Genomic DNA, 26,940 nt, shown 5'->3' with positions numbered 1-26,940 from the left:
ATCAACACTGACATTGAATGTGTGGGTTTTCTCTGTGACCTTATCAATACAGGAACTCACACCATTGTACTGTCCTGCTACAACACTTTTAGCACTCCCCTCACTTGAAACCCTTTGCATTTTAACTTTGGACATCTGTACGGCAATTTCTTCTTGCAACTTTAACTGCTCCTTCCTTTTCCTTAGCTGCTCTTGATCTTCCAGCGCATGTTTGTCCTTCAATAATCACTGACGTGCAATTAATGCAGCTAAATCAGCCTGTTTTAATATGCACAGAGGACTAATTAGACACAAAAGATGCTCTGTCTGCAACAGAACGTGGAGCAGGACATTAGACACACTGTTGCTTGGATATATGTCATCCTGAGGGTCCTCTGCTACATGCTTAGTTAAAACATGCCTTGGAATTTGAGAAACATTTTCACTTATTTCAACAACATAACCTTAAATATCAAATATTTAGTTCAACCATTGTTTAACATCCCCTGTAAACGCACTACTAAGGCAACCAATGTTTAAAAAAACATTCATTTTGTTTCACCTGCTCCTCCTTGGGAAGTAGTGACAACATGTGATGTTTGCTTAGCCACAGCTTCACTTTCAGTAATATCTTTGAATAAATTATGCAATTTATTACAATACTGTGGGGGGGGGATATGGTTACACATTAACCATTGATTTTTGTGTTTTCCAACTTAGTCAGTCAAAATTGTCTATAAAAACTGAACTTATTTGTTACCAAGAGACAGTTTATATCTGTTAGTTTCCATCGTTGACACTTTGCATTATCAATGATTGCTGGGAATTTGCTGGACACAAATGAAGTGCCAGATGACTGGACAACAAACAGAGTCCCCTTTTTTAAGAAAGGCAACAGATAACCATAGACTTAAGAACCTAACGTCAACTGTAAGGAAGATATTGGAAAGGACGGGATTAATAATAATTTGAAAAAGCAGGGACTAATTAAAGATGGCCACATGGCTTTCCTAATGGCAGTTTTAATTTGATCAATGTTTTGAAGAGATTGATGAGGGCAAAGTAGTAGTGTGAAATATTTGGACTTCAGTAAAGGGTTTGACAATTTCCTGCATGGTTCAAAAGCTATGCACTCCTGGCATCTTTGGCATAATGGATCCAAAACACAATGCAATGGGAGACAGAGGGTTGTTTTTACATTTGGATGCCTCTATTTGTGTCCCACATGGATTGGTGTTGGAACCCTTGCTGTTTGTAAAATATGTGAATGACTTGGATATGGATGTTGGAGACAAGATCCATTAATGTGGAGTCTTCCAAACCGGTGTTACTTGAATATTCTGTGCACTTTTCAATCTTATTTTAACTCTGTCCCAACTTTTGTTGAGTGTGTTGCAGCCATCAAATTCTAAATTTGTGTATATTTACAAAATACAATTAAGTTGGTCAGTAAAACTATTGAAAATCTTTTCTTTGTACTTTTGTCAGTTAAGTAAAGGTTCACGTGAATTAACATCACAGATTTTTGTTTTTATTGCATTTTGGAAAATATCCCAACTTTTCTGGAAATGGGGTTTGTAGAAAACACTGCTTTAACGTATTTTTAGCTAGTTAAAATTGATTGCTTGGTACAGTTTCATGAATGAAGATAAAAATTGGTTTATCATATATTATGTATTTTATATCTATTTCTTAACTACTAGTGAATAACCCAATTTTTAAAATCTATACTGAATTCTTGATGATCAGTCTTTTTCTTCAAAGACTTTTTCTTCAATTTTTCTTCATACCCATAATTTTGCCAAATACCAATACAAACTGAAAATGCTTCTCTGAAATGAAAGGTTGAAAGCCTATTCATAAACAAGCTCTCTTGTGAAATCTTATGAAGACCATTTAAAAAATAGAGAGAACATTAAATGTTTCAGAATAGCAGAGTGAGCATTTTGTATACCTTAATTTTTCAGTTGAATATATTTTAGTTTCCTTTGTATAAAGCAGTTATTAATAAATCAAATCCTGTAACTCCTCTTCAAAGGCCGAACTGTGGCTCAGGAGGTAGATGGCAGTTATAATGCTATGGTGGACAGTTACTCTGAGTTCCCACAGCCATGTGCAACCAGTAATCCTGGTTCCTGAACAGAACAAAATTGTAGAGGTTCTCTCCTCCTTTATGGTAGCCATGTTCACTCTGTCCCCAAGATACTGGGCTGTCTGCAAAGCCATGAACTGTCATACTGACCCATGGGGCCAGCTTCGGTTCCTCAAAATACAACCTGGGGAAGATGGAAAGTTAGTGATAAATATCAGATCACAGCAATGATACAGTTGAGGCAAAAAGAACAACTATTTCAACATACACAGGCTCTAAAGAACAGTTAACCTTAGAATCCATAAACTTAATGGTAGGGAATCTGAATAAAAGATGAGGCACAAAAAAAATCAGTGATTTAAATTAAGATAATTAAATCTGGAATAAACACCTTGTAATAGTGACTAAGAAACTGCTCGACTCTTGAAAAAATAAACATGCTCCTTCAGTGAAAATAATCTGCATTTTCACCAGGATTGGCCTTCAAACAGCTTCATACCCAGAACAATGTGGTTATCTATTAACTCATCTCCACAATAGGCAAGGAAAAAAGCACTGATCTTGCCAGCAACAGCTCATTCCTACAAATGAATTTGTAAATTAATCTATCCTCATTTAATTTCAATTCACTTCAGAGAACTATAGCTATGTCATCCTATTATATTATGCTATTAAAATAATACTGATCAGCATGAATCTGAAATGTTATAATGAATTACAGATTAATAAAGTACATTAGTAGAAATATTGTATGATGTTTTTACTACATTGTAAATATTGTAATAAAATGTTGGGGATGTATGTATGATGAATAGAAAAACTGTAAATTTGTTGGATAGTGTTAAAGTAGCTATCATATACTGTGTTACAAATTAAAATTTAACACTGATCCATATGATGGTCAAAGAGACAGGTGAAGAAGTTTCATAAAAGGAAACAAAGAGAAAGGCAGGGATTTATGGAGGAAATTGTCTAGATTAGGGCAATTGAATAAATTGTAATTAAAAAAGTAAAATGTGGAAATCAACACCAATAGTGAATTGTTTAAAATGGGAATGAATTTTAGGTCAGAAGTACGTTGGTGACAAGGACTGATGGATTGGATGCTTCATCTTTGCTATTTGCTACCTTCAGTAATCACTATGCATTATATGTTTTGTGTAATCTGGACATCTATTTCCTGTCTAAACGCATAAGTACCTCATAACATTGATAATTCTAACACTTTTCTTTGCCTTAGTTAAGAATATGTGTCACACACAAACCAGTCAGGGTGCTGGGTGTGCTCTAGAGAGCTTCCACATGTTTGAAAGGTGGCTCAATACAGCCGATACCACTGAATTGCAGTAAGTTTGACTCTGTAAACTTTGATAACAAAACTAGAACAACGCAAGACTGCATTGCCCAAAGGAATGACTCTTGACATTGCAACTGTTTGGAGGGTTGTTATCAACCCATTTATAATGATTGCACAACACCTCTGACCGCCCCCCCCCCCCCCCCCCCAAAGCAGCTTCATGGGGATGGAGTAAAGGGACAGGACTGGACTTGGCATGTGCAATGTCTATACTACTGGTGACCTTCCGAATCCCTTTAATGGTACTTACTGGGTATGTGACCAACAGGCCTATCCCTGGCTGCCAGGGATGCCCCTTCTAAAATGGGATCTTTGGCCTGAACCAAAGCCATAGAGGCATTGTTGTTATCTGTCCTATGTAGTACCACAGATGTACCACCTATGCACGCACCTTACTATGTGGAGCTGTCATCGAAGAACTATGGAGACAGAGTGTTTGTGGATCGTAGTGTTCCTGTTCTGGGAACCTGACAGACTGGCTCATGGAAGTATTAACATGGTGGCCTTAGTACTGCTGGAGAAGTTGGCTAATGATGCAACCTTGGCGCTACCTTATACAAGCCAGGCCACCAAAGCTGAAATGCTGGCAATCCACACTGTGGCCATTCAAAATTGACTAGTACTAAACATTTTATTGTCCAAGAGAGGTGGTACTCGTGCCATTATTAGCCAGGAATGTTAAACGTACGTCTCTGATATCAATGAACTATCACAGAGTTTCAGAGATTGCACTATTGAAATTCCCTATGATTTACATGGTCTTCTGCAGGCAGGACAAAGAGAAAGGAGTGTGAAAGTTGTGGTAAGACAAGGGTTAAAGACGATAGAGGTATGCAGTTAAACCCAGACAAGGCAGACCTTTGAAGCGAGATCGCTGGAGCCAAATTTGCTTACTGCAGGCAGACAGGTGAAAATGACTGTGGCAGCATGTAATCAACCTAGAAGAATATAGTTTCCCTTCACACAATAGGGTGTGCCAGAGACAGTTGAGATAGGAATAACAGGAAAATGTGAAATAGATCCAACAACTAAGGGACAATTGATTTACTAACCTCAAGGAGTTACTGGTTGTCAGCCTGTAGTTTCTATTGACTTTTAACACCTGTATTGTGAATGGCGATTCATAAAAAGTAAGGAATTCGATTATATACAATTTACCAGATCAATGTTCGTACTGATATATATAAATAGGAGTTTTCTATCCTGGCTTCAGAACAGTGTGGGCATCAGGGGCTACGTTGTACTCCTTGTGCAGAAGTCAAATAAAGATAAGTTTGAGTCGTAAGAGTGCGTGTGTTCTGGGCCCAATTATTTTATTTTCATCAATGACAGATATATTAGGTACATTTAAGAGACTCTAGAGGTACATGGATGATAGGAAAATGGAGGGGTTAGATTGATCTTGGAGTTGGTTAAAAAGTCAGCATAATATCCTGGTACTGTCCCAAGTATTTGTCTAGCAATTCTGCCATTTCCTTATTCCCTGTTATTGCATTTCTCTTTTTCCTCAGTTGTAAGAGAACAGTTGTATAAGACTACATTGTCAGGAGAACTCCTCAGAGGAGAAGAATTAGTAGTAGTTTTGGAATGGAATCCATAGCACTGGGCCTCACAGCACTTCAGGTAAGTTCAAACTTAGAACTCAAGACTCAAGACTCCAGTAGAGCTGGTGGTGACTGATATCCCAGCTAATTTAACAGAACTTGAAGGCTGATTTTATGCTACCATGACTGAGCAATCAAGAACAAAGAACAGCATTTACAATGGTGCTTACCTAAGCTGGTCCAATAACTGATTTATTCCTTCGGGAATTATAAAGCCGGAAATGGTACAAAGGCATGCCTTATCCAGGACAGTGTTGGGTTCAGGACAACAGTAGGAAGACAGAAAGCTGTCTGCCTGATTATTGCTATGAGAGAAAGAAATCGATTAAAACACACATCTTTATAACCAGATTTTTAGCATAATTTTACAAAAGCACTCGTAAACTTTAGGACTCTGTCAATTTGTAAAATACAAGGGTTTTTCTGTGTGTTAATTTGTCCATTCCTCTAGTGACTATGCATCAAAGAATACTGATGGAAATAAAAAGAAAATAGAATTATTTGTATGTTTGTGATGACAAGATCACAGAAAAGCACTCAGAAATGCCAGCCTAAAATGTCTTCTAGATACCAGCTGGAAGATCTTGCTGTGGTAAGGGATCTGAATGCTTTGTGATCTTCTCATACCCATTGATAGTTATGAATTACTAAAATGAACTAGAGGTTTAAAATGTCAAAAATTGGACACAATCAGATCACTGATCTAATACCCTCTCATTTGCCTTAAAATATTTTTGCCATTTTGTAGTTGATCAGGGTACATTTTCTGTTTTATTTCTTACAGGAACAAAGCTTTTGTTAGTGTAGACCAGGGTTTCTCAATCAGGGTTTCACGGAACCCTAGGGTTGCAAGAGAGATTGTGATTTAAAAAATAAATATAGCTTTTGAACTTCATGCAGCGCTACACTTGCAGTGGTGGGCAGTGACCAAGCAACCCTGTTGGCAGTCTCATTAGAGGGCTCTCAGCCTAGTACGGCAGTGCGCAGTAGGACTGATTTTTTTGGTTGAGTCCATTCTTAGTTTTTGACGTGAGATAGGGGAGGTCATTGATAACTGGTGAGCACTATATTGCTCAGAGAGGACGACAGTACACTGACAATTGGTGAGCACCGTATTGCACAGAAGGGAGGACAGCAGGCTGATAATTGGCGAGTGCTTTGTTACACAGAGGGGAGGACAGTAGGTTGATAATTCGTGATCACTGTATTGCACGGAGGGGAGGACGGTAGGCTGATAATTGGTGAACACTATTACACTGAGGGGAGGACAGTAGGCTGATAATTGGTGAACAATATTACACAGAGGGGAGGACGGTAGGCTGATAATTGGTGAACAATATTACACAGAGGGGAGGACAGTAGGCTGATCATTGGTGATTACTGTATTACACAGGGGGAGGACGGTAGGCTGATAATTGGTGAATACTGTATTACACAGAGGGGAGGACGGTAGGCTGATAATTGGTGAATACTGTATTACACAGAGGGGAGGACAGTAGGCTGATAATTGGTGAACACTATTACACAGAGGGGAGGACAGTAGGCTGATAATTGGTGAACACTATTACACAGAGGGGAGGACAGTAGGCTGATAATTGGTGAGTACTGTATTACACAGAGGGGAGGACGGTAGGCTGATAATTGGTGAACACTATTACACAGAGGGGAGGACAGTAGGCCGATAATTGGTGAACACTATTACACTGAGGGGAGGATAGTAGGCTGATAATTGGTGAACAATATTACACAGAGGGAAGGACGGTAGGCTGATAATTGGTGAACACTATTACATAGAGGGGAGGTTGGTAGGCTGATAATTGGTGGGTACTTTATTACACAGAGGGGAGAACGGTAGGCTGATAATTGGTAAATACTGTATTACACAGAGGGGAGGACAGTAGGCTGATAATTGGTGAGTATTGTATTACACAGCGGGGAGGACGGTAGGCTGATAATTGGTGAGTACTGTATTGCACGGAGGGAGGACTGTAGGCTGATAATTGGTAAATACTGTATTACACAGCGGGGAGGACGGTAGGCTGATAATTGGTGAGTGCTGTATTGCACGGAGGGAGGACTGTAGGCTGATAATTGGTAAATACTGTACTACACAGAGGGGAGGACAGTAGGCTGATAATTGGTGAGTACTGTATTACACAGCAGGGAGGACGGTAGGCTGATAATTGGTGAGTGCTGTATTGCACGGAGGGAGGACGGTAGGCTGATAATTGGTGAGCACTGTATTGTACAGAGAAAAGGTCAGTAGGCTGTTGAGGAGCGTGAAGGGTGTTTTCCGAGCATTGAATGGACTCACCCAACTTGGGCTGTGACATCAGCTTCTCCCTCCCGAATTACCTCCCCCAACTTCCCCTTATGTGCTGCTGATCTACTTATGGGAGCGAACAAACAAACTCTACTGGTGTAGAAGAAAACTGGAGGGAAATTTTCATTCTGAAGAAGGAATTTTTATGCGCATTGATTCAGTTTCTGGCCTGCCATTTTGCTGCTTTTGTAAACGTTGTAAAAAGAGAATTGCATAGGTTAAGAGTGAATTGTATTGTTAAGTTTTAGTATTTTTTGTGGTTTTCTTATTTAGTTATTTATTTTGCATTCTTTTTTGTATTTTATTAATCCCCGTGTTACAACAAGATGCAGTATGAGAAATTGAAAAGGTTTCACTCTCAGACAGTACAATAAATCGACATATTGATGACATGTCACATGATGCTGAAGAAGTTTTGTGTGATAAACTGAAAACCAGTTTCTTTATCCAGGTTGATGAGTCAACAGATTTCACCAATAAATGTCATGTTATGTAGCATTTGTAAGATTTGTAAATGATGGTGAAATTCAAGAAAACTTTTTCTTGTTGCAAAGATGCCCGAAACAAGCAAAGGTCATAATACATTTAATGTTTTGTCTTCATATCTAGAAACAAAAGGTGTCTTGGAGGAACTGTGTTGGCATCTGTACTGATGGTGCCCATCAATAGTTGGCTCCATGAAAGGTTTTGTTTCTCTTGAAAAAAAAATCCTGACATTGTCACAACACACTGCTTTTTTCAGAGAGGTGCTGATGTCAAAAACTCTTGGAGATGAAATAAAAAAGTTCTGGATGATGCTACAAAAATGGTTAACTTTATTAAACCAAGACCAGTTCACTCAAAAATGCTTAAAAAAACTTTGTGAAAACCTGGAGAAAGAGCACACCAATGTCCTGCTACATACAGAAATCCGGTGGCTTAACAGAGGAAGAATTCTCAACAGGGTGTTTGAGCTGTAAGGTGAATTGCAGGGGTACTTGCAAGAAAATAGTTGGCCAGATTTTACTGAGTGCTTCGAAGATGAAGAAACTAGCCTACTTAGCAGATATTTTTCATCATATGAACCAGTTGAACAAGTATCTGCAAGGCTCTGGAGAAAATGTTTCAACTTCCAAGTGACAGGATTCTTGGATTCAAAAAGAAACAATCTTTGGAAAGATCATGTTGCAAAAGGAAATCTTGAAATGTTTCTACTGCTGCTTGGGCTTGAGAGTGAGGAAGGATATCAGAAAGTCTCGAGTCTTAATGAAAACAGAAATTAATTATGTTTGCTTTATGAGTTTTTAAAATTTATGAAAAGAAAAGTTATTTTCAAGAAAGGCAAGGTAAACATAGCTACCTTTTTCCCTCCCCCCCCAAGAAAGGTTGGGTAAAAATCCATTCTCTACTCAAAAGAGCACTGATAATTATTTTTAGATTATCATATCTACAACTTAATAATCATGCTGTTGATGTAGTAACTTTTTTAAAAACGCAGGGGTTCCCCAAGACCTGAAAATTATTTCAAGGGTTCCTCCAGAGCTAAAAAGGTTGGGAAAGGCTGGTGTAGACCGAAGCTGACAACTGCTGGGTTCTACCATTACTGAACCAGATAAAAAGCACAGGATACTGCGGGACCAAGCAGATACTGCCAAAGCTGACAACTGCTGGGTTCTACCATTACTGAACCAGATAAAAAGCACAGGATATTGCGGGACCAAGCAGAGAAAAGGGTGCGCTGTTATTCTTTACATCGAACAATAAACTAAGTTACCATCTTTACCTTTTACTGCTAAATCAGAATAAAGGAAGCTATAAAAACCTGTGGCAGTACACTAGTTTACAGCTGCAAAACAAGTGACTGTTTTAACTCACCAATTAATATCACTGAATGCTGCCCCAAGCCAGTCCAGGAATTCCTGAGAGCTACATGATTCACTTTCCTTTCCATTCAGTTCATCACTCAGTACAACAGGACAAACGGTTTCATTTAATATCTGGACTGACAGTGTGGGCCGGTATACCTGGCACTGGTACTTCGCAAAGTAAGATGCCAAAGATGCTTCATTTCCACCTAGTTTAATTTAAAAAAAACACTAATCAGAACTTCAAGTAATTTCAGGCAACATGTAGGTAATAGAAATCCATGCTTTTACATCGCATTTTTAACAAGACACAAACCAAGGTGGCGTAGAATTAACTACAAAAGGCAGAATAAACTGAAGGATCAAGAGAAGCCTGAAGGGATAACTCAAGGAGATGGCTTGAAAAAGCAACTAACGGGTAGAGAACGTGGTCATACCCTGGAGACATAAAACACAGAAATTGGCCCTTCAGGTGTGAGTGTGTGTGTGTGTGTGTGTGTGTGTGTGTGTAAATCATCCAATCACAATAATCCTATACTGAGCCATTTTACTCTTTTCACAACTTGATAACTCTACCCACTCCCCACCAACCTAGATTCCACCATTTGCCTGCACACTCGGGAGAATTTACTGTTAGTAATTAATGTATCAACTCATGTTATTACGATGCAGTGGAAACCAGAGAGCCCAGCAAAAGCCCATCAGGTCACAGGAAATAAGTTCAAACTCCACTCAGCCAGCACCAGAGGTCAGGATCACGTCTGGTTCAATGGGGCTGACAGGCAGCAGCTCTTCTAGCTGTGCCACTGTGCGTGGTAGGAAGGAACGGAAATCTGAAATTCAGCTCAGGATTAACGGCTGCAACTACTCTGATTCAGCATTCAGAGAAGGAGATGGAATCAGTGATAAGGGAGTGGATTTTAGATGATGTACAAAAAATATGTATTTGGCCAACCCGAGGAAAATAAAACACATTAATACTGAATCTTGGTCAATCTATCTGGCCTTTTGCACATATGTGGAAACTACTCAGTTCACCTGGTGCACTGTTTAGCTAAAGGATAATGGGAGAATGAGCACAGCATCTGACGCAAGAAGTGTGCAACTTAGGCTCAGAAACAGAAGTAGAAATCAGTTTTCAGTTACTAGTTCTGCAAATAACCACAAAATATGCAATTTGAATTTCTCATTTACAGTCAGAAAAAAATAAAACTTCTCACCTGAGGATCTACAGGACATCAAAAGGTCAAAGGACAAAGGTTTCTTCTCTTTCAATGCCCACATAACTCGATTATATCTCTTTCTACCAGGAGCAAATGTGGCTTCACTCAAATCAATTGTAACAACTGAAAACAGAACATGACATAATGAACCCAAATCGCACACCACACAAGATACAAACAGGTTAGAAAGAGTCACTTCTGGGACTTCTGGTGAGGCACGAGGCAAGATGGCAGCACAGCACTAAGCGCTAACGTATAACCCTTCTTTTTCACGTTCTTTAGGGCTCACAGACGGTCTTACTACAAAGTTAAGTTGGAGAAAGATCTAAAGACTGACCTCAAAAAAAGATACAAATTCAACCAAGAAACAAGATACCAGCAGACGACAAAGCTAGCGATTCATCCGAGGGAATAGCTATGCTAATTAAGCAAACAATGGCAACGGAGATGGAATCGCTGCAAGAAACGGTAGCCCACATGCTAAAGGGAGTCGATGGAAAAGGCCCTTGACCCCATACCGAAGCATATGGCAGAGAATGGCAACATTCTCCGGTCGTTAAAGGAGCAAGTGGACATTCATGCTAAAAAATTTAGCACAGTCTTCAACAAAATAGGCAACATTCAGGCTTGCTTACGCAAGAATGAGAAAGATACTAGTTCCTGTCTCGCGGAGGTGACTAAGATATGGAAGAAGCTAAATGACTTGGAGGACAGATCCAGCAGAAACAATGTACAACTGGTCAACTTACCGACAGGCGTTGAGGGCGACGATCCGAGAGGCTACCTCCGGGAGATGCTGCCTAATTGGATTCAAGCACTCAAGAACTCCCACAGCACTCCATTGGAGATCAATAGAGACAGAGGATTTTTTCCAACAACACCTCAAGACCATGGACCATGGTCTTTAGGCTTCTACGGTACAACGACCGGCAGCTATCCTGGAAGGCGCGAGGAAAGCCAAACCTGCTCTCCCTGATGGCACCCAGCTGCAGTTCTTCGCTGACTACAGCCCCAGCACGATGCAGGAACAGTAGGGATACAAAGAGATCCACACTAAGCTTCCACAGAAGGGGATCGACTCATTCCTCATATACCCAGCAATTTGGAGAGTGAATATCAGGGGCATGAAGATGTAGCTTAACTCGGCAGAGGAAGCGAAAGAAGCCCTGAAGTCATCGGTGCTCTGAGATATGGAAGAAGACCCTGAGCAAAGTCCACACGCCCCTCGGGAGGAGATGGAACTGCATTCAGAGCTCGGACCAGCCTGTATGTGCAATCTAACAGGCACGGGCAAGTTAACGTTCAAGGTGTGAAGTTTTCTGGATATTCTTTTATTGGAAAGTCATTCAATGCACTTTTGTATTTAGTTAATTAAGGGGCCAGTTTGTTTCTGAGTATTGCAGGTCAGAGTTTTAAGGCAATGACTCAGTTAACTTGTTAGTACAAGGATAACATGGTAATGTGATATAAGTCTGCCTAGAATATGCTTTTTATCTTTTACTTTCTAAGGTGATTTTCAACACACCCAAATGTCACACTTCACCAAGAATGAAGCTGAAAAACAGCAGTTTACTCTGAATAACTTTAGTTGTACATGTTCGTTTCGGGTTATGTCTCCAGACTCGTTTATGTTCCTAGGCGCCAGATAAGACATCACTGGCGTCATCACTAAGCGACGGTCTATTAAAGCAACAGTCTCCCGCAAGAGAGCTGTTGGGGTCCTGATTATGTTATACCATATTTGAGACAGGAATAGTTTTAATTATATAGGTTAATGGGTTTGACCAGGCTTTTTTTTTCTTGTCTCTTTGATATTATTGTCTATGAGAACCACTTTGCCTTTCTAATTTGTTGGTACTAGAGGGGGGCAGTTAATGTTCAGTGTCTGACATTGCTAAGTGACACTCACAGATGTTACAAAGTAAAGGGTTGAATGGTTGGAGTGATGGGAAGGGGGTAACTCAAGGCTCCACCACCAACTTCTACCCCTGGATCTGTTGTTGTAAGTTGGTGTTGGTGTTGCAATAAAAATTAGTGATAATAAAGACACTTCTTGTAAAAATTAGCGAGTCTAAACAGGATTACAGTCAGACATGTAATAATAAAGTTTTAGTTTTTCCCTCAAGGTCCTTCATTTTAGATCCATCTAGATTTCTGAATATAAGGGAGTTGAGGAATAGGAGAATCAGATCAGTAAAGACCTTAATGAATGCAACTGGATAGAATTTCTGCAAAGCTGTCTCACTCTGAAAGACGACTCTTAATTGTATTCCATTCCACCTGCCCTATGTCAACCAATGAATTCCTTATTTTAAGTTGGCAAGGTGAAATTTTGCATATTTACAAAGATCCAGTCTATGAGCAAATACATTTTTTAAATGGGTCTGGTTTCATTAAAAAAGACATGCCATTCATAACTCCCTATGTGTTATTTTTGCAACAAATGGAATAATACACTTGAAGTGTAGCTAATGCAGAAAACTTTGCTATCAATTTCCACAAATAAACAGCAATGTATAATGACTGGATAATTTTGTGATGAGTAGCAATGGAAAGAACTTTAGGAAACACTTGCATGGATTCAGAATTGGCTTGTCTACAGAAGGCAGAGAATGGTAGTAGAGGGATTGTATTCTGCCTTGAAGTCCATGATCAGTGGTGTTCCACATAGATCCGTTCTGGGACCCCCGTTTTTTCTGAAGTGAAAGGTTGAGTTAGTAGATTTACAGGATACATGAAGTTTGGCGGTATTGTGGATAGTGTAGAAGGTTGTCATAGGTTACAACAAAAAACTGATAGGATGCAGAGCTGGGCTGAGAAGTAGCAGGTGCAGATCAATCTGGAATAGTGTAAGTGATTCACTTGGGAAGGACATGGCAGGTTCAGTGAGGGTGCAGAGGAGATCTACCAGGATGCTGCCTGATTTAGAGATCATGTCTTATGAGAAAAGGTTGAGCATGCTAGGTCTTTTCTCTTTGGAGCGAAGAAGGATGAGAGGTGATTTAATAGACATGTACAAGAGGCACAGATATAATGAACAGCCAGCATCTTTCTCCCAGGATGGCATTGACAAATGAGAAAGCATAATTTTAAAGTGATTGTACAAAACTGTGATGCATTAGGGTCATTTAAGTGACTCTTTGATAGGCACATAAATGAAAGAAAAATGGAGGGCTATGGTTGAGGGAAGGGTTAGATTGATCTTGAAGTATGTTAAAATATTGGGCTGAAGGGCCTGTACTGTGCTGGACTGTTCTATGTTCTAGTGAACAGATGGGGATTTGGTTCAGCCTTTCATTCCAAAGAAAGCACTTCTAACCCTACAGTCCAGTCCTAATACTGCACTGAGGTGTCAGCCTAAAATCACAGCTTCAACCCCACAATTCGACTCAGGTGAGATATTCAATAATATATTCCTGTTTGATTGGGGCAGTAATATGTCTAATGCACTATAATGCCATTAAACTACTTCCCAAGTCAGCCCACAGAAATAGCCAGCAAAGATCTGCCTTATGATGAAAGATTGAACATGGAGGGCTGTAATCATTGGAGCCTGGAACAGAGAGGTGATCTCACTGCAACAGGCAAGATGTTAAGGCAGTGTCATATGATAAATGTTGGGGAGGGGCAAGGAAGAATCTAGAATTAAGGCAGTGACAGAGTAACAGACCACCAAATTAAGACACAGAGGATTTTTTTCTCTCAGGATTACAAACCACTGTCATTCTCTACCCATGAGAGCTATGGAAACTGAATATATTCAATATTGAGACAGATACATTCTGACCAATGCAATGCCCTGGTTAAGATTTACATTGTTATTTCATTTCAGCAGTATTTTACAAAAGCAGTATGTCCTGCTGGTAGAATGTTTTGGTTCCTGCTAGAGATAAGACACCATGTTGTTCAACTTAGGAATGTTGTATCAGCCAATCAGGATGGTGGGATTGGGAGAAAGTTCTAGAGAGAGCAGGGCAGAGAGAGTTTTGTGACAGACAGTAGTCCAATTTGGGGTTTTTTAGCAGGAGATGCGGAGCGGGGCAAAAGGGAAGATGCCACAGAATGTCATTGAAATGGGAGTCCTCATTGCACGGTGTTTTATGCAGATGAATGGCTCCAAGGAGGAAGGGCCAATACTCCTGAGGGAGAGCCAGTATGGTCAAGATTGACTTCAAATGTGATAGATGCTTTCACACAGACCGTGGGTCCAGCGCATGAGTAAAAGATGACTCTGGTAATGAGCTCCAACAGTCACTGTGTACATTGGACAGCTTTAACTGTTTGATAAAGCTGAAATTTGTAAATATACTTTCTTTATAATCAGAATGTTGGACAATATCTAGTAACATGAGGAAATGAATTGAAGCAGCAGAGATGTGGTTTTTGAGGAGGATGAAACGAATATCTAACAAGGAGGTCATGAACACAGCAAGCACAAAAAGAGAAATAATGTATGAGATCATGAAAAGGCAACATAACTTCATTGGACATGTGATTAGGAAAGATGAGTTAGAATGCATGGTAATTATGGGAAAGATTGAAGGGAAGAAAGCAAGAGGAAGGCAAAGACAAATGATGATGGAGACAGCAGCCAGAGAACTGGAAATGAATACAGGTCGCCCCCGCTTTTCAAACGTTCGATTTACGACAATTTGCTGTTACAAAAGACTTACATTAGTACCTGTTTTTGCTAACCAAAGAGGATTTTTGCTTTTATGAAAAAAAGACACCTACTTTATACGTGTGTTTACCCCAAGAAAGACTACAATGACCGTGAAGCCTTGTGCGGGCAGTTGTTTGCGCATGCGTGTACGTGCATGCGTGTACGTGCATGCGCATGTGCGCACACGTGCCGATTTTTTTTCCTCCAGATCGATTTTAGTTCGCTGCCTTCCTGAGTTTGATAAGTGAAACTACACCATACCTACAATATTTCTACTTTATATAGAGTGTAATTTATTATATCATTACTGCTTTTACTATATGTTAGTTTTATTTTAGGTTTTATGTGTTATTTGTTTTGATTTGGTAGGTTATTTTTTTGGTTCTGGGAATGCTCAAAACATTTTCCCATATAAATTAATGGTAATTGCTTCTTCACTTTACGACATTTCGGATTACAAACAGTTTCATAGGAACACTCTACCTTTGGATTGCGGGGTAAACCTGTACCAATGAATTGATCCACTTGACCCAAAACAGGAGTGCGTGGGCCATGGCAGTCAAAGCTAAGATCAGTCACGGCCTTAGAGAGACCACGTGGCTGAGTCTTTCTCTGACATCTTCGGCAGCCCATTTCACACATCGGCCTGTATACTAGTTAGCAAAAGAAAATGTACACTAAATTTTTCAACAATAAACTCACAATAATATGCATTTTTCCAGGTTCCAGGGTGTTTTATGCATCAGGCCACCAAATTAACACACTGCATTCCCTATTACTCGGAATATTGCAGATCCTGAAAACACCGAGGAATGACCATTGGATTACAGAAGACAAAAAAGTTTTAATACCCTTGTAGTCCTTTGGGTCAAATCCAGTTCATTAGAAACTGGAACAACATTTCAACATCTCAAGAATCATTTGGCAAGACCAATACACTCTTGTTGCAAGGAACATGTTAATAATCTGTACCTACTGTATCTCATTACTGCCCTGTGGGAGTATTTGGATGGTTGTCCTTCTAAGCCAAGTTCCTCATAGGTGTCCTTATCAATAGATAAAATTAACTTCCCTGTGAAAATGCAACAAGAAAAACCATCAACACATGATCAGTGACCATATTCACAAATACTTGAATGTGAATGCATTATCACTTCATGTTTAATCAAAAACTGTATCTTTAAAAATATTCCTGGAGAAGACTTTCTGGAGAAGGTATGGTGAAGATCACCTTATGCCTCTGATTTTTATCTGTAATGTGCAATTTGAATTTTAGTTAATGTAATAAATACTGCTGACCATCTTAAATCAGAACACTAATGTGTGAAAATGTACTGTGTGGGAGCTTTTATGTCAAGAAGGATAATCTTACATTAGAACTAGCTTGTAGGAAGAGGCTGAAAGTCAAAAATATCTCATTAATTAACTCCCCGAACACACCCATGTAATTCATAAATGCAACACTTGTCTTTAATAAAGTCAATAGATAATGCAAGGGAAATTACTTTGCATGGTAAGATGAAGAACATGGAACTCACTTGTATAAGCAGCGATGAAAGCATAAACAAACACAAGGCAAAATACAAAGATGTGCTGATCCAAGTGAGATGGTTGAAGGAGGCTCATGGGAAGCAGGAAGACTAGTGTACATCTTGTAAATTCTACATAGTTCTGGGTTGTGCAGGTTTGCACCTACACATCACATGAGTTTTACATTCATCTTCTAATGTCAAACAATATAGACCAGTTATAAAAGAAAAGTCTTATAAAACAGTACTATGATCCCTTAGGTCCATTGAGATGATGCCTATCTAACGAATCCCATCTATCTACAGGGGATCTGTACCCTTCCATTCCTTGCCTATTTACGTCTGTCTAAATGCCTCTTAAACATTGCTATAGTATCTGCTTCCACCACTTCCCCTGGAGGGAGGTGGAGTGAGAGTTCCTCCAAAAAGAACTGAGACAAAGTTCCACTAATGATCACCTTTTGCCCTCTTAGCTTCTGTACCAAGACATCATCCATCCTCATTCCCACCAGACGTAACAAGATCCCACTACTAAGCCTATTCTTCTACTCCCCCCACCACCCCTCTCTGCCTTCTACAGAGACCAATCCCTCCATGATGCCCTGCTCTTGTATCCTTTCCTGTCTGTTCGTACTTAACCCTGCAACCATAGGAGGTGTAATATTTATCCTTGTTTCCTCAGTCACTATCATTCGAAGATATCACAGCCATGATTGAAAGGCGGAGCAGACCCAATGGCCTAATTCTGCTTATGGTCTTAAGGATCTAAGTATTCCTTCCAGGTGAGGTACTCCTGATGTGGCATCCTCTATATCAATGAGGCCATGCTTAGACCAGGCAGCTGTTTATCCTTCCAGTCCCCCTTTCCCACAACTGCCAGCCAGCCCCTACCCAGTTCTGTACACACATTACCCACATCCCCCCCCCTTCATCTGGTTCCAATCCTCTCCCCTAATAGTTCCCATTATCACCTTCCCTTACTTAACAGGTTCCAGAAATGGCAGTCCTTCGTGCTCCAGCTGGTGTCCCACCCTTCATTTCCCATCACCCTCCTGGCTGAATCTTCCTCCTTTTATTGGTTTTCCTCCATCCATCATGTCTCCCAACCCCTCCCCTACCCAGCTGACCTGCCCATAATCCTTCAACTCCCTTTTCTCGCCTCATCCCCCACCACCACTGGCTTCAGTCTCGCCACTCCCATTCTCCTTTTTATACTAGCCATCTACCCTCTCCAATGTCTCCTGATGTAGGATTTCTTCCCTCCCCACTCCCCAGCAGATGCTCCTTAACCCATGAATTTCTCCAGCAGATTGCTTATAGCTCTGGATTCCAGCCTCTGCAATCCCGTGACTCTGAAAGTAGTCTAACTGAAGCTCTGAACAGCAGCCACACACACAAAGCCCCGACCAACGAAGGAAAGTAGGCCATATTTTTACCACCTGTGTCGGCACTTTCATGGCGCTTTGGACTTGCACCCGAAGATCTCCCTATTTATCAATGCTCCCAAGGGTCCCTGCCATTGTATACTGGGCTCTTCTTTTTGACCTTACAAAATGCAACAAATCACCCTTTACTGGATTAAATTCCATCTACCATTTTTCCATCCAAATTTCAAATTGATTAATTGATTCATTCATTTAGAGCTAGTGTGCGGAACAGGCACCACGCAGCAACCCACCTATTTAACATTAGCCTAATCACAGGACAATTTACAATGACCAATGAACCTATTTACTGGTATGTCGTTGCACTGTGGGAGAACCCGGAGGAAACCCACATGCTCACAGGAAGAACGTACAAATTTTCTTAGAGAGGACACTGGAATCGAACTCAGTGCTTACCACTGCGCTGCTGTGGCACACTAATTTATATCTGCTCTACCTTTTGATATCCTTTCTCTTTAACCACAACCCCACCAATTTTCATGTAGTCTGCAAAACTGGGAATCAAAGCACCATTTTTATCTAAATCATTCACAAAACATTACATACAACAGAGACCACAACACTATTCCGTGCAAGACATCATTTGCTACAGATCTTCTGTCAGAGAAACACCCTTCCATCATTAACTTCTGTCTTTTATGACCAAGCCAATTGTGCATCCAACTTAATCAGCTTAAGTTCCTATGTGACTTAATTTTTTGAATCAGCGCACAATGAGGGACTTAGTCAAATGCTTTACTAATGTCCACATAAACTGCCCTAACCTCACTGACCATCTTCATCACTTCCCCTAAATACTTCAACTTGTGAAGGAGGACTTCCTTAGGACAATACCATGCTACCCCAATAAGTTCATGCTTTTCTAAATGCCAGTAAATCCTGTCTCTAAGAATCTCCTCCAATAATTTCCCAACCACTGCTGTAATGCTTACTGTTGTCCTGATGCTCTTCTTAAACAAGCAAACAACTTTGGGTATTTTCCAGCCTTCTGGTATTTAACGAGGATACAAGGATCTCTCTGGCACCTGCCCCACAGCTATAGAGGATACAACAAAGATCTCTGTCAATGCCTCATCAATCTCCTTCCTCTCTGCCTTAGACTCCTGGAGACTTTAACACAGAATAAAATTGTTCCAAATTATGTTAAGATTAGAAACTAATTAGTCCCATCTCCAGTTTTGCTCAAAAGGTCATACACCTGAATACACACTTTGATGAAAGGGATTTACCTGTTGGAAGCAAAGCTACAGTGTTGTCTTGATCGATTCTGGTATTGTATGACAGTGCATAAAGGTTACCTGAAACAAACAAATTTGAAATTAACTTAAGATGGAGATTTAGCCAAATTGCCTTTCATAAATTACTGGTCTAAACATCACCTTTCTTAACATACGTGTTGATGAATTCAGGCTCAAGGATTTCACAGAGTGGCAACTGCTTCACCAGGTAATAGTTTTCTAAAGTTCTGCAGACGGCACTGATTGCTGGTGGAATCATTCTACATTCTGGTATCAAAATAGAGACCTGCATGAAAATATTCACACAGAAAATTATAAAGAACTTGAGTAAGTTTCCAGCAAATCTGGTAGCAGCATACATATTTTTTAATGAATTAACAATTGTAGATCAGACATGGGTGCTGAAATCAGTTTAAAGCAACTAACACTTGAAAAACAATTTAAATTTATCATGTAAATACCCAGATTACTGGGTACAAGATTTGTAACACAAAAGCTGACAATAGTGTTTGAGGAAGTTGTGGAATCTAGACCAATCAGATTGTCCCACTGGGAGTTAGGTCAAACAGAGAGCTTAATTCTTGACCGCCAGGATCACTATTGCTGTATGTCCAGTATTAGAAGAGTCACAATACATTGCATGAAGTGGCTTTGGAGCATTGGAAAATTAGCCTGGGGCTGCCTTCCAATGTAAGCCATTTTTCCTCATCCTTTACTGAAGTGAAAACAAATCTGATATCTTAGTCTTCATGCAGAGTGGAAACATCCAACAGCCCTTCTACATAGAGCATTAAAGTACACAAGTTGGAAGAGTTAAACAAAATTCAGTGGAAACACAAAAAAAAGGTATCCACATCGAATGCGTGAAATTTGTTATGCGGCAGCCGTACAGCCCAAGGCATAAAAATTACCGTAAGTTACACAAAAATTATGGGTTCATGAACCGTTCAGAAATCTGATGACGAAAGGAAGGAACAATCCCGTCACGGTGGTTTTCGGTATGGTTACAGTCCCACCCCACCGCATGATAACCGACAGCTGTGAAACCCTAATGAAGGGTCTCTGCCCAAAACATCGACTGTTCACTCTGCTTCATAGATGCTGAGTTCCTCCAGAATCTCTCCCAACCGACCCCATCGCCTGCCAAACACTCACCCTGTAGTTATAGTAATGAGTATCTATGTGCTTGCGGTGCGCCGACTTGCTGTGCGAGAAGTTGGATTTTTCACAGACCAGTAAATGGCGGGAGCACTTGCCCAAGTGGGGCAGCATCCTCCCAGCTCACCGATCCGCGCCACACGTGACCCAGCTCACCGATCCGCGCCACACGTGACTCAGCTCACCGATCCGCGCCACACGTGACTCAGCTCACCAGCCCTCCGTGGTCCGTAGCATGAGCGCCGGCGATTCGCTGCGCCCTCTGGTGCTCGGAGGTCGGTCGGACCGCCCTCTGGTATTCAGTGACGATGAAGGGCGCTTAACGGAATGAGGAATACTGTACCGTTCTTTGCTTCCAACATGTTTACACACCTTTTATGAAGAGATAAGATATTTACTTTATCAGGTTTATTTTCATTTAACGTAATAATTGAAGACAATCTCCTTTGCCAATTAAAAATAAAAACAACTTTCATTTTTGATATTTATTTTCTTTTAAAGGGTTGGCATTTACTGGTATACTAGGTTTAATTGGCTATTGAAAATGACCCCTTCTGTAGGTAAATAGTAAGAAAACGGTGGGCGTTTGAGATTGATGGGTGTTGAGAAAGAAAAGGCAGAAAAATAGGAGCAGGCCCCCTCAAGCCTGCCCTGCTATTCGATATGCTTATGACTGATACGACTCTTGATTCTCCAATCTTCCAAATAGGTATCTATCTTCACCTTAAATATATATTCAATGATTTGGTCTCCACTGCCTTCAATGTTGGAGGATTCCAGATATTCATCACCCTCTAGGAGAAGACTCATGATTGACTGGCCCCTTACTGTCAAGCCCCCTTAAAATCTTATATGTTTGAATAAAGTCTCCTTCCACTTTTCAAACCAAAACTACTCACCCCTACAACTTTCACCTACCTCATCTGTCTGTTGATACTTACAGCAGTTGCAGTTTCTTTTCATTTTCATTTACCAAGTGAAATTTTATTGAACGCTGGAAATTTCTTTCTTGTGAATAAACATTAGGATATTTTGCAAAAGTCTTAATAATGGCTACCATATGCAAGTGTGAATTACTGATAAATATAACACACAAAAAGAATCTAGTAGTATGTGGAACTTCACTAACTGCAGTCTTTCCAGTCAATAAAGCTATCAATCTTTTACTCTGCTGTCTCCTGAACAATGTTTAATCTAATTTGCTAATTTATTTTCAATTCTCACAGATTTTCTTGATCTTCTGCCATGAGCGACTTTGTCAAATCCATGTAGATGGGTCCAGATATGCTGGGTGTTGTCAATTTCACAATAAAGAAAATAGTGGAGAAATTGTACAGAATATATAGAGGTGCAAGGGAAGTACATAAAATGTTGGCAGACTTTTCAGTAGAGAAGCCATTTGCTGAGAAGGATTGCAGATCTCCTAATTCTCCTTAGAAGGGAGCTGCCAGAAGGTAGGATTGACACGATCCTGTTCAAAAAAAGGTATACAACAAGGCACTGCTACTCAGTCTAAAATACAGCGGGAAACTTTCAGGAGCAGTAATTTAGGACACACCAATTTCTGTGATACTTTTTTTATTGCCCTAATTTCCAACTGATTTATTTTTTATTTTAGTTAGTGTAGAGCAGCCCCTTCTGGCCCTTCAAGCCGTACCGCAAAGCAATAACAATGCAGGGAAAAAGTGCAATAGAACCATGGAACTTTACAGCACAGAAACAGGCCTTTTGACCCCTCTTGGCTGTGCTGAACCATTTTTCTGCCTAGTCCCACTGACATGCACCTGGACCATATCCTTCCATACCCCTCTCATCCATGTACCTGTCCAAGTTTTTCTTAAATGTTAAAAGTGAGCCCGCATTCACCACTTCATCTGGCAGCTCATTCCACACTCCCACCACTCTCTGCATGAAGAAATCCCCCATAATGTTCCCTTTAAACTTTTCTCCCTTCACCCTTAACCCATGTCCTCTGGTTTTTTTCTCCCATAGCCTTAGTGGAAAAAGCCTGCTTGCATTCACTCTATCTATACCCATAATAATTTTATATACCTCTATCAAATCACCCCTCATTCTTCTACGCTCCAGGGAATGAAGTCCTAAACTATTCAACCTTTCTCTGTAACTCAGTTTCTCAAGTCCCGGCAACATCCTTGTAAACCTTCTCTGCACTCGTTCAACCTTATTAATATCCTTCCTGTAATTAGGTGACCAAAACCCTAATACATCCAGTGGATGTAGTGTACCTCAATTTTCAGAAGGCATTTGATAAGGTCCCACATAGGAGATTGGTGGGTAAAATCAAAGCTCATGGCATTGGGGGGAAGACATTGACATGGATAGAAAACTGGTTGGCAGAGAGAAAGCAAAGGGTAGCGGTGAATGGATGTTTCACAGAATGGCAGGTGGTGACTAGTGGGGTGCCACAGGGCTCGGTATTGGGACCACAGCTGTTTACGATTTACGTCAACGATTTAGATGAAGGCATTGAGAATAACATCAGCAAATTTGCTGATGATACTAAGCTGGGTGGCAGTGTGACATGTGATGAGGATGTTAGGAGAATTCAGGGTGACTTGGATAGGCTGGGTGAGTGGGCAGATACTTGGCAGATGACGATTAATGTGAATAAGTGTGAGGTTATCCACTTTGGGAGTAAGAACAGGAAGGCAGGTTATCATCTGAACGGTGTAGAGTTGGGTAAGGGAGAAATACAAAGAGATCTCGGAGTCCTTGTTCATCAGTCACTGAAGGTGAATGAGCAAGTGCAGCAGGCAGTGAAGAAGGCTAATGGAATGTTGGCCTTTATTACAAAGGGCATTGAGTACAAGAGCAAGGAAATCCACAGAGCCCTGGTGAGACCACACCTGGAGTATTGTGTACAGTTTTGGTCTCCAGGGTTAAGGAAGGACATCCTGGCTGTAGAGGAAGTGCAGCGTAGATTTACGAGGTTAATTCCTGGGATGTCCGGACTGTCTTACGCAGAGAGGTTAGAGAGACTGGGCTTGTACACGCTGGAATTGAGAGGGGATCTGATTGAAACATATAAGATTATTAAGGGATTGGACAAGATAGAGGCAGGAAATATGTTCCAGATGCTGGGAGAGTCCAGTACCAGAGGGCATGGTTTGAGAATAAGAGGTAGGTCATTTAGGACAGAGTTAAGGAAAAACTTCTTCTCCCAGAGAGTTGTGGGGGTCTGGAATGCACTGCCTCGGAAGGCAGTGGAGGCCAATTCTCTGGATGCTTTCAAGAAGGAGCTAGATAGGTATCTTATGGATAGGGGAATCAAGGGATATGGGGACAAGGCAGGAACCGGGTATTGATAGTAGATGATCAGCCATGATCTCAAAATGGCGGTGCAGGCTCGAAGGGCTGAATGGTCTACTTCTGCACCTATTGTCTATTGTCTATTGTCTAAAACTGCACACAATACTCTAAATTCGGCCTCACCAATGTCTTATACAACCTCACCATAACATTCCAACTCTTATACTCAATACTTTGATTTATAAAGGCCAATGTACCAAAAGCTCTCTTTACAACCCTATCTACCTGTGACGCCACTTTTAGGGAATTTTGTATCTGTATTCCAAGATCCCTCTGTTCTACTGCACTCCTCAGTGCCCTACCATTTACCTTGTATGTTCTACCTTGGTTTGTCCTTCCAAAGTGCAATACCTCACACCTGTCTGTAATAAACTCCATCTGCCATTTTTCAGCCCATTTTTCCAGCTGGTCCAAATCCCTCTGCAAGCTTTGAAAACCTTCCTCACTGTCCACTACACCTCCAATCTTTGTATCATCAGCAAATTTGCTGATCCAATTTACCACATTATCATCCAGATCATTGATATAGATGACAAATAACAATGGACCCAGCACTGATCCCTGTGGCACACCACTAGTCACAGGCCTCCACTCAGAGAAGCAACCCTCCACTATCACTCTCTGACTTCTCCCATTGAGCCAATGTCTACTCCAGTTTATGACCTCACCATGTATACCTAGCGACTGAATTTTCCTAACTAACCTCCCATGCGGGACCTTGTCAAAGGGAAAATGCAGTACAGGTAAATAATAAAGGCCAAGATCATAATAAGGTAGGTTACGAGATGAAGAGAGATCTGGCACTTTTCAAGTCAAGTCAAGTCAAGTCAACTTTTATTGTCATTTCGACCATAACTGCTGGTACAATGCATAGTAAAAATGAGACAACGTTTTTCAGGACCATGGTGTTACATGACACAGTACAAAAACTAGACTGAACTACGTAATTTAAAAAAACAACACAAAGAAAGCTACACTAGACTACAGACCTACACTGGACTGCATAAAGTGCACAAAACAGTGCAGGCATTACAATAAATAATAATCAGGACAGTAGGGCAAGGTGTCAGTCCAGGTTTCGGGCATTGAGGAGTCTGATAGCTTGGGGGAAGAAACTGTTACATAGTCTGGTCGTGAGAGCCCGAATGCTTTGGAGCCTTTTCCCAGATGGCAGGAGGGAGAAGAGATTGTATGAGAGGTGCATGGGGTCCTTCATAATGCTGTTTCCTTTGCAGATGCAGCATGTAGTGTAAATGTCGGTGATGGCGTGAAGAGAGACCCCGATGATCTTCTCAGCTGACCTCACTATCCGCTGCAGGGTCTTGCGATCCGAGATGGTGCAATTTCCAAACCAGGCAGTGATGCAGCTGCTCAGGATGCTCTCAATACAACCTCTGTAGAATGTGATGAGGATGGGGGGGTGTGAGATGGACTTTCCTCAGCCTTTGCAAAAAGTAGAGATGCTGCTGGGCTTTCTTTGCTATGGAGCTGGTGTTGAGGGACCAGGTGAGATTCTCCATCAGGTGATCAAGAAATTTGGTGCTCTTTACAATCTCTACCGAGGAGCCGTCGATGTTCAGAGACTTTTGCTGTCTCTGAGGGAATTTAGCATGGTTGAAATGAGGTTGAAATGGAATATGTGGCCTAATGGCAGAGTGCAAACCCATGATTGGCTCCAATTCTTTGCCAACTCACCAACTAAAGCATCAAGAAAGAATGAAATCAATGAGGATGACAGCAGAATCTGTTCACTGCCATCTGCCTGCATTTGGCTCCTTCGCTCTCTGATTCGCTGCTGTCATAGGAAGGTGCAGGAGTCTTGGGCAGGCTTTGATTGGTGCAGTCTGTGCATTTGACTTGTTTTTAGAAGATGCCGCATTTCATGTTAAATGTGTTTCTGGTTTATTTTTATTGCTATTTTGCCCAATTTTGATCTGGCATATTGGCTCTATGGCCTGCAGTCAATGAACGATACAATGCTAAATTGAACTGAGCTGTACTCAACTGAACATTCCTAGAGTGTTTCAAGGACTCTGCACTTTGGTGTTTTATATCCAATGTGCTTTTCATTCGTTTTTTGCCATTTGCGTGATTTGTACTCTTTTTCTGGCACATTGAGTGTTTGATGTTTCCTTTGAACAGGTTGCATGGTGTTTCTTTCTTTCATGGTTGTCTGCAGGAAGACGAATCTCAGGGTTGAATACTGCATACATACTTCGATAATAAATGTACTTTGAATCTTTTATCATTATATTAGGGAACCACTTACAACAGTGCGATAGAAGCTGTCCTTGAGCCTGGTAGTACATGCATTCATCATGATCAGTCACTTCTTTTGGTGAGGCAGTGTGAAATTTAAAAAGTGTCCGGGGCCTTTCAGGACTTTTTGGTGAGTTCAATCAAAACTATTTACTTCCATAGAAGTTTGCGAAGATTTGCAATGACACCTAATTGACAAATTTCTATAGATGCATGGTGGAGAGTAAATTGATTGGTTGCATCACAGGATAGTATGGAAACACTAATGACCTTGAGCAAAATATCTTCCCCTCTATTGAGTACATCTACACAGAGTGCTGTTGCAGGAAAACATCAGGGTCCCCACCATCCAGGTCATGCTCTCTTCTTGTTGCTGCCATCAGGAAGAAGATACCAGGTTCAGATACATGTATTACCCCTCAATCATCAGGGCCTTGAACCAGAGGGGTAACTCACTTGTTCCCACACTGAACAGTTCCCTCAACCTACAGATTCACTTTCAAGACCTCTTCATCATATATTCTCAATATTTATTGCTTATTTAATTACTATCACTTTATCTCTTTTGTATTTGCACAGTTTGTTGTCTTTTGCACATTGGTTGTTTGTGTGCCCTGTTGGGTGATTCTATTATGGTTCTTAGATTTACTGAGTATGCCCACAAAAAAAGGAATCTGGAAGTGGATCTTATCATAAGATTGCTTATTTTACTTGCTGCAAGGGAAGACCATCACCTCACATGAACCTGTGACAGCTTCAGAAAAACAGGATAGTCATTCTTTTCTACCCAGGTGTTAGGGACTATTTGTCAGTTCAAGGTCAGGGTGCATTTCATTCACCTGCTTAATCAACGTCCTTGGCGTTAATCAACGTACTTCCAGTAACCAAATCAGTTG

The 26,940-nt window shown here is 40.7% G+C and overlaps 1 protein-coding gene across 3 annotated transcripts; it reads right to left on the bottom strand.

Annotated features, from left to right (window-relative positions):
• Window positions 1-243: 243 nt before the first annotated feature.
• On the bottom strand, window positions 244-20,704 carry rpp40 (ribonuclease P/MRP 40 subunit). Of its 3 annotated transcripts, none has more exons than XM_073073036.1 (8): window positions 20,641-20,704; window positions 19,439-19,583; window positions 19,289-19,357; window positions 16,062-16,157; window positions 10,420-10,545; window positions 9,210-9,408; window positions 5,203-5,337; window positions 244-2,255 (listed from the first exon to the last, which is right to left on the bottom strand). In XM_073073036.1, the coding sequence occupies exons 2-8, from the start codon at window positions 19,554-19,556 to the stop codon at window positions 2,057-2,059; spliced, it is 942 nt and encodes a 313-aa protein (XP_072929137.1). In that variant the 5' UTR covers window positions 19,557-19,583; window positions 20,641-20,704; the 3' UTR covers window positions 244-2,056. The 3 variants fall into 3 exon arrangements, with proteins under 3 accessions (XP_072929137.1, XP_072929135.1, XP_072929136.1); XM_073073034.1 differs by having other exon boundaries at window positions 20,453-20,679; XM_073073035.1 differs by having other exon boundaries at window positions 20,583-20,660.
• Between the last annotated feature and the right edge of the window lie 6,236 nt (window positions 20,705-26,940).

The sequence above is a fragment of the Hemitrygon akajei genome, chromosome 20 (genome assembly GCF_048418815.1).
Source record: "Hemitrygon akajei chromosome 20, sHemAka1.3, whole genome shotgun sequence".
Classification (NCBI taxonomy): Eukaryota; Metazoa; Chordata; class Chondrichthyes; order Myliobatiformes; family Dasyatidae; genus Hemitrygon; species Hemitrygon akajei.
This window is presented reverse-complemented; position numbering and strand designations above follow the sequence as displayed.